Source organism: Hylobates moloch, unplaced genomic scaffold (genome assembly GCF_009828535.3).
Source record: "Hylobates moloch isolate HMO894 unplaced genomic scaffold, HMol_V3 SCAFFOLD_1077, whole genome shotgun sequence".
Lineage (NCBI taxonomy): Eukaryota > Metazoa > Chordata > Mammalia > Primates > Hylobatidae > Hylobates > Hylobates moloch.
Window position 1 is genome coordinate 1 of NW_026653352.1, and position 7,335 is coordinate 7,335.

The window sequence follows — 7,335 nt, forward strand, 5'->3', positions numbered from 1 at the left end:
GTGCCTGTAATCCCAGCCACTCAGGAGGCTGAGGCAGGACAATCACTTGAACTCGGGAGGCAGAGGTTGCAGTGAGCCGATATTGTGCCACTGCACTCCAGCCTGGGCAACAGAGCGAGACTCCATCTCAAGAAAAGAAAAAAAAAGATTTAATTGGCTCACAGTTCTGCAGGTGTTACAGGAAGCATAGCACCCACATCACTCAGCTTCTGGGGAGGCCTCAGAGAGCTGTTACTCATGGCAGCAGGTGAAGAGGGGGCAGGCGAGTCACATAGAGCAGGAGCAGGCGAGAGAGAGGCCAGAGGGGCCACACGCTTCTAAATGACCAGATCTCGCGGGAACCCACTATCACAAAGACAGCTCTGAGCCGTGAGGGATCTGCCTCGTGATCCACACACCTTCTGCCAGGCCCCACCTCTAGCACCGGTGATCACAATTCAACATGAGATTTGGGTGGGGACAGATATCCAAACTGTGTGGGCAGAGGTGATGCTCCTCTACTTGTTGAACTCTTGAACACCAGTGAAGAGAACGCTGGTGTGTTAGTCTGCCAGGCTGCTGTTACAGAATACCATGAACTGGGCCACTTAAGCAATGGAAATAGATTTTCTCACAGTGCTGGAGGCTAAAAGTCCAAGATCCAGGTGCCAGCAGGTTTGGTGTCTCCTGAGTCCTCGCCCCTGTGCTTGCAGACAGCCACCTTCTCACTGCGTCCTCACAGGGCCTTTTTCTTTGAGCCAGTGTAGAGAGCTCTGTTCTTTCTTCCTCTTTTTATAAGCACACCAGTCCTATTTAATTAGGGTCCCACCCTATGGCCTCATTTAATCGTTTGTTGTTTTGTTTTGTTTTGTTTTGTTTTTGAGACAAAGTCTCACTGTGTTGCCCAGGTTAGTCTCAAACCCCTGGTCACAAGTGATCTTCCCACATCGGCCTCCCAAAGTGCTCAGATTACAGGTGTGAGCCATTGCGCCCAGTCTCATTTAACCTTAATTACTAATTTAAAGGTGCCATCATGGCCAGACGTGGTGGCTCACACCTGTAATCCCAGCACTTTTGGAGGCCGAGGTGGGTGGATCACTTGCAGTCAGGGGTTCGAGACCAGCCTGGCCAACATGGTGTAACCCCTGTCTCTACTAAAAATACAAAAATTAGCTGGGTGTGGTGGCACATGCCTGTAATCCCAGCTACTCAGGAGGCTGAGGCAGGAGAATCACTTGAACCTGGGAGGTGGAGGTTGCAGTGAGCCGAGATCTTGCCACTGCACTCCAGCCTGGGTGACAGAGCGAGACTGTCTCAAAAAAAAAAAAAAGTGCCATCACCAAAGACTGTCACACTGGGGGTTAGGGCTTCAACCTACAGATTTGGAGGAAACACTATTTAGTCCACAATAACTGGAGAAGTTGAATTTAGAAGATTGGGGGTTGGGGCCAGGCACAGTGACTCATGCCTGTAATCCAGCACTTTGGGAGACCAAGCTGGGAGGATCACTTGAGGTCAGGAGTTCAAGACCAGACTGGGCAATGTAGCGAGACTCCATCTCTACAGAAAATAAAAAATTTAGCCAGGTGTAGCGGTGTGTGCCTGTATTCCCAGCTACTCGGAGGCTGAGGCAGGAGAATCGCTTGAGTGCATGGGTTGTCGGTTACAGTAGGCTATGATTGTGCCACTGTACTCCAGACAGGGAAACAGAGCAAGACCCTGTCTCAGCAACAACAAAAAAACAGGGAGATAGGGGGTCAGGTGCTGACTTCACCTTAACTTCACTGTGTGCTTTTACAGCAAGCCTGTTACCCTCTGTGAGCCTCACCTTCTCTATGTGTAACAGCTGGCCAATTTTATGGGATTGTCAAGAAGCTGAAATGAGACCCTGGCTGGAGGATATTTGATGGACTATCAATTCCCACACAATTATAATGACTCAGTTATTTATCCTACCCATGGGTCACCTGCAAGTTTACAGTGTGATTTAAAATGATTCTATCATTCCACCGACATGCAGTGAATTTTGTTGTCGTTATTACTCCAGGGATACCTAAAGGGGAAGTTTGTTTATAATTCGTACCCACTCCTTGGAGAAAGGATTCAAGGCAGCCAGTGATGAAAACACCCATGCTTGCAAGTGAAGGTTCTGCCTGTCACTTCTCGCAGAGGCTGCAGAAAAGGCCCAGGAGGCTGTTGATGACATGAACGACCACCAGGAGAAGCTGGAGCAGGCTGATGCACAGAAGGGCGGAGAACAGGGACACGTGCCAGACAACAGCTGCAGAGGGCTCCAGGCAGACGGAGTTCCAGAGCGAACGGTCATACAGATAATTCCTATCCCAAAAAATAAGAAGACCAGGGGTCGGGCGATAAGTAAGGAAAGCCAAACAGGCAACCCCAGCAGAAAACTGGGGTCTCCCCTGACTCGGTCATGGGACTGGGCTCGTGAGGGTGACCATTACTGCTCCATTTGCAATTTTCTGAGTATCAGAGGAGCAAGATGCTAGGATGTGTGACCCAAAGGAGCTTGTAGTTCATCAGTGTGTCTTTTTGTCTCTCTCTCTCTGTCTGAAAGGACCAAGCCCAGGCCTCTACCCATTTACCTACTGTGCAGGTCTTTGAATGGGTAACCATATTTCCAAGCTTGTGTCTGATTGAAGGACGAAACATCAAACATGCAAAAAGGACCATCTTTCAGAGCAACTCCAGAAGTGACAAAGCAAATCAGGGCTCCAAGTAAAGCCAGGCCACTTGACAACAGAGCAGTAAGCACCTGCGGAGGGAGGGCGAGACGGTGAGCTAAGATGGGGTCGCGGCTGGGGAGCCTGTGGGGCGGTCTGCACAGGTCTGACTTCTCTGGTCTCAGGTGTTCTTCCGTCCTGTCACGGGAGAATTCTGTCCATGGCACCCCCTTTGAAGCATAACTCAAGGTGGGGAGGCCAGTGAGGGGGTTCCAGGAGAGAAAGGAACAAGAAGCAGAATCGCAGGCCCCAGATCTCCCGGACTCCGTGAGTTCGCCTGAGCTGCTCAGCAGCTTGGCATCACAAACCTTTTGCAGATTACAGCCATTCAGCCTCTGAGCTAAAGAGGCAGGTTATCACAGGCCCACCTCTGACTCTTCTAAGGAAAAGCTGCATTTTCAAAAGTTCCAGGTTCCCAACTCTGATTCTTCTCTATTTCAAATCAAGGATAAAAAAAAGGAAGGGAGGGAAGGAAGGAAAGAAAGGAGGAGGAAAGAAGGGAAGGAGAAAGTGGGAAGGAGGGAAAGAAGGGAGAGAAACAGCAAGAGAGAAGCTGCAGCCAAACTATGAAATGACTCCACTTCTGTCGCTGCGTTTCTCCAGCCAAGAGCTTTCTTGGCCGTCAGTCTGTGCTCTCACTGCCCTCCCAGAAAATAACTGGGTTTCCTTCTTTCACAGGTTTCTAGCCTGCTTCTATATTGGCTTCTTTCTTGTTCCTTCCTTCCTTCCCTTCCTTCCTTCTTTCTCTCTCTTTCTCTCTTTCTCTCTTTCTTTCTTTTTGAGAGAGTCTTGCTCTGTCGCCCAGGCTGGAGTGCAGTGGCACAATCTCAGCTCACTGCAACCTCCGCCTCTGAGTTCAAGCAATTCTCCTGCCTCAGCCTCCCAAGTAGCTGGGACTACAAGCGTGCGCCACCACGCCCAGCTAATTTTTGTATTTTTAGTAGAAATGGGGTTTCACTGTGTTGGTCAGGCTGGTCTCAATCTCCTGACCTTGTGATCCACCTGCTTCAGCCTCCCAAAGTGCTGGGATTACAGGCGTGAGCCACCGTGCCCGGCTCATATTGGATTCTTTCTTAGGGTTCTAGATTTTTTTCTCCCTCCCCCCAAAATGCTGATTTTAAAAATGTGAATAACACCTACATAGCATTTTTCTGCAGAGTCATGGAGTCATTTTCCCACTGAGGTCAAGCTGGTTTGGAGTTGGGGAGGGATCAGAGAAAGGTGCATAGTAAGTTTTGACTCTGAGTTAAAAGATTCAAGATTAATTAGTAAGCTAGGGCAGTGGTTCCCAAAATGGGGTCCCTGCCCAGCTGCATCACATCACCTGAGAACCTGTTAGAAATGCAAAACCTCCCCCCCATCCTGAATCAGAAACTCTTGGGAGGGAGCCCAGCAATCCGTGTCCCGGCAAAAGCCCTCCAGGTGATTCTGATGCACCTTAACTACGTGCCTCGGGGAAAACCAGACGGGACTGAGAACAGACAGTGAATGAAATGTGCAAGTGTTTATTTATTTATCTATTTACTTGTTTATTTATTTTGAAACAGAGTCTCACTGTCACCCAGGCTGGAGTGCAGTGGCGCCATCTCGGCTCACTGCAACCTCCACCTCCTGGATTCAAGATTTTCCCGCCTCAGCCTCCTGAGTTGCTGGGATTACAGGTATGTGCCACCACGCCCAGCTAATTTTTGTATTTTTGGTAGAGACGGGGTTTCACCATGTTGGCCAGGCTGGTCTCAAACTCCTGACTTCAGGTGATCTACCCATCTCGGCCTCCCAAAGTGCTGGGATGACAGGTGTGAGCCACCGCGCCCGGCCTATATTTAATTCTTTAACATGTAACTGAGTCTGTGGGCTTCCCAACATGTGGGCTACAGATATCAGAGCACGCTGTTACTGTAAGGCCACAGATTCATGTCTGAGAATGAGTGTGTGTGTGTGTGTGTGTGTGTGTGTGTTTGTTACACACACAAATACTGAGACTTTCAGGTTTATACAGTTGCTGCTGTAATTAATAAGGTACAAATTTATTCTGGGCCTCAGTTTATCTGTAAAATGGAGGGGTTAGATTAGAATCTAGTGATTAGATGATCTCTGGAAAACTTTCCTGTTCTAAGAAAATATTAGTTAAAATAACTAGGAAAATTTCCATCAATGACACATGATGACAGTGTCATAACTCGTTCCATATTGTCCAGCGCACTAAGAGGATAACAGTTCCTCACACTGGTACAGACGTCTGGGCTTCACTAAGCACTTCTCCCTTGACTTAAGCAGCTCCCATTTTACAGATGAAAGCCTGAAACTGGAAAGATGAAGCAATTTGCCCAAGAACTTAGCGTTACTGAGGGTCACAGTGAGGACCTGACTTCAGGCCCCAAGACCAAAATTGCCTCTTTACCACCCTAACTCTAGAGTAATAGAGGTGGAGACATTCTCAGTGTTAGAAGAGTGGAATCTGGTGCTTACGCTTCGACAGAGCCCACTCTTACTGAAGCAGCCGTATCTCCAGCCCATCGAGAAGATGAGGATAGCTGCAGTGAGTACCTGCAGGAGAGAGAAGAATGTGAGATGGGGAAACTCACTTTGCCAGCTGTTTCTAGGTGCTGCCCACAGCTGTTGAAATAAGGTGGCTGGCACCTCACATGAACTCAATTGTCCGTTGACTCTGACTCTGGGGACCCACACTTGTATGACTAGCCTGATCTAACGCTGTGGATGTTAACTTTCACACCCGACCTGCCTGGTCCCAAGCTAGTCTTCCTGTCTCTTAGAGCTTCTACAGACCCAAGACTAGCTTGTCAGAATAAACTTTTCTGCAAGGAATCAGAGCACTCTTCCCATGCCACCTTCCTGCTCCCCCCTGGGGTCTCTTTAAGCGTTCACATTCAGGGAACCCCAGACACTTACCATGAGGCCTCCTCCCCAGAGCCCAGTTCCCAGCATGGCATGCCTGCCAATGAGGCCTCTCAACAGGTAGGTCACATCCCAGTTAGGAAAGAGGAGTGCCATGTTGGCCCCAGCAGCAAACAGGGCTGCAGTCCCAAGGCTCAGTCCCAGGATACGGGAGCAAGTCCGTGAGCTTGCCGGCGTGCAGGGAGAGGACAGCATCCTGGAACAGATAGAAAGGGGTCGAGGCAGCTCTGCTGTGGGGGGATGGGGAAGGGAACTCCAACAGCATATCATGGGTGGGGGAAACAGGCTACAGAAACCGCCACCTTCCAGGGTCAGACCAATGAGAGCCAACCAACCTGCTTAAAAACTCTGCTCCTTCTGAATCTTCCCCAGTCACTAGGATTTAATTGTTTCCTTTTCTGCCAGCCCCTGTTCACACATACAGAGTTTGCATTCCATCATATTTTGTTTATGCCTCTATTACAGCCAGTGATTATTTCTATCTGACAAAAAGAAATGTTTAAAGATGTCTTCATGACGTCCATTTTCTCCACTTCTATTCAACGTTGTACTGGTCCTAGCCAGTGCAATACGAAAATAAAAGGAAACAAAAGCCATACAGATAGGAAAGAAAGAAGTAATATTGTCGGCCGGGCATGGTGGCTCACGCCTGTAATCCCAGCACTTTGGGAGGCTGAGGCGGGCAGATCACGAGGTCAGGAGTTCAAGACAGCCTGGCCAACATGGTGAAACCCTGTCTCTACTAAAAATACAAAAATTAGCTGGGCCCGGTGGTGGGCGCCTGTAATCCCAGCTACTGGGGAGACTGAGGCAGGAGAATTGCTTAAACCCGGGAGGCAGAGGTTGCAGTGAGCTGAGATCATGCCACTGCACTCCAGCCTGGGTGACAGAGCAAGACTCCATCTTAAAAAAAAAAAAAGTAACATTGTTATTATTCACAGATAATGTGATCACATTATGTAGAAAAGCCTAAAGATTACTAGAATTAACAGGTGAGTTTAGCAAGGTCATAGAATAAAAGATTAATATACAAAAATTCTATTGCATTTCTATATACAAGCAATGACGAATTGAGGATTGAAATTAAAATATATCATTTACAATAGCATAAAAATATAATACATATGGACGAATTTAACAAAATATTTGCAAGACCTATATAGTAAGAATTGCAAAGCATTGCTGAGAAAATTAATGGAGACCTAAATAAATGGAGACATATACCATGTTCCTGAACCAGAAGACTCAAAATAGTTAACATGTTCTCCCTAAATTGATGCAGATTTAAAGCAGTATCAGTCAAAATCCTAGCAGAGTTCTGTTATAGAAATTGACAAACTGAATCTAAATGTATATGGAAATGCAAAGCAATTGTGAAGATTAGCCAAAGCAATTCTGAAAAACAAACAAAGCTGGAGAACTTACACCATGTGATTTCAAGACTTACAAAGCTACAGTAATTGAAGACACTGAAGCCACGCATAAGGAAACACATATGGACTACTGGAACAGGCTGGAGCTCAGAAACAGACCCGGTCCAGGATAAATGATTTTTTTTTTTTTCTTAAGACGGAGTCTCGCTCTGTCGCTCAGGCTGGAGTGCAGTGGCGCAATCTCAGCACCCTGCAAGCTCTGCCTCCTGGGTTCCAGCGATTCTCCTGCCTCAGTCTCCCAAGTAGCTGGGATTACAGGCGCC

At 47.7% G+C, this 7,335-nt stretch overlaps 1 protein-coding gene and 1 long non-coding RNA gene across 4 annotated transcripts; one reads left to right on the forward strand and one right to left on the reverse strand.

Annotated features, from left to right (window-relative positions):
• Nucleotides 1-2,032: 2,032 nt before the first annotated feature.
• On the reverse strand, nt 2,033-6,040 carry LOC116464597 (transmembrane 4 L6 family member 19). Of its 3 annotated transcripts, XM_058435128.1 has the most exons (5): nt 5,975-6,040; nt 5,634-5,835; nt 5,193-5,270; nt 2,586-2,755; nt 2,136-2,316 (listed from the first exon to the last, which is right to left on the reverse strand). In XM_058435128.1, exons 2-5 carry the CDS (start codon nt 5,832-5,834, stop codon nt 2,136-2,138), a joined length of 630 nt encoding a protein of 209 aa, XP_058291111.1. In that variant the 5' UTR covers nt 5,835; nt 5,975-6,040. The 3 variants fall into 3 exon arrangements, with proteins under 3 accessions (XP_032003749.1, XP_058291111.1, XP_032003750.1); XM_032147858.2 differs by having other exon boundaries at nt 2,033-2,316; nt 2,590-2,755; nt 5,634-6,017; XM_032147859.2 differs by having other exon boundaries at nt 5,634-6,017.
• Nucleotides 2,288-5,549, forward strand: LOC116464598 (uncharacterized). The gene is made up of 4 exons (XR_004246956.2): nt 2,288-2,355; nt 2,558-2,747; nt 4,271-4,384; nt 5,015-5,549. It is a non-coding gene; the product is annotated as an uncharacterized LOC116464598 (long non-coding RNA).
• Nucleotides 6,041-7,335: the final 1,295 nt, after the last annotated feature.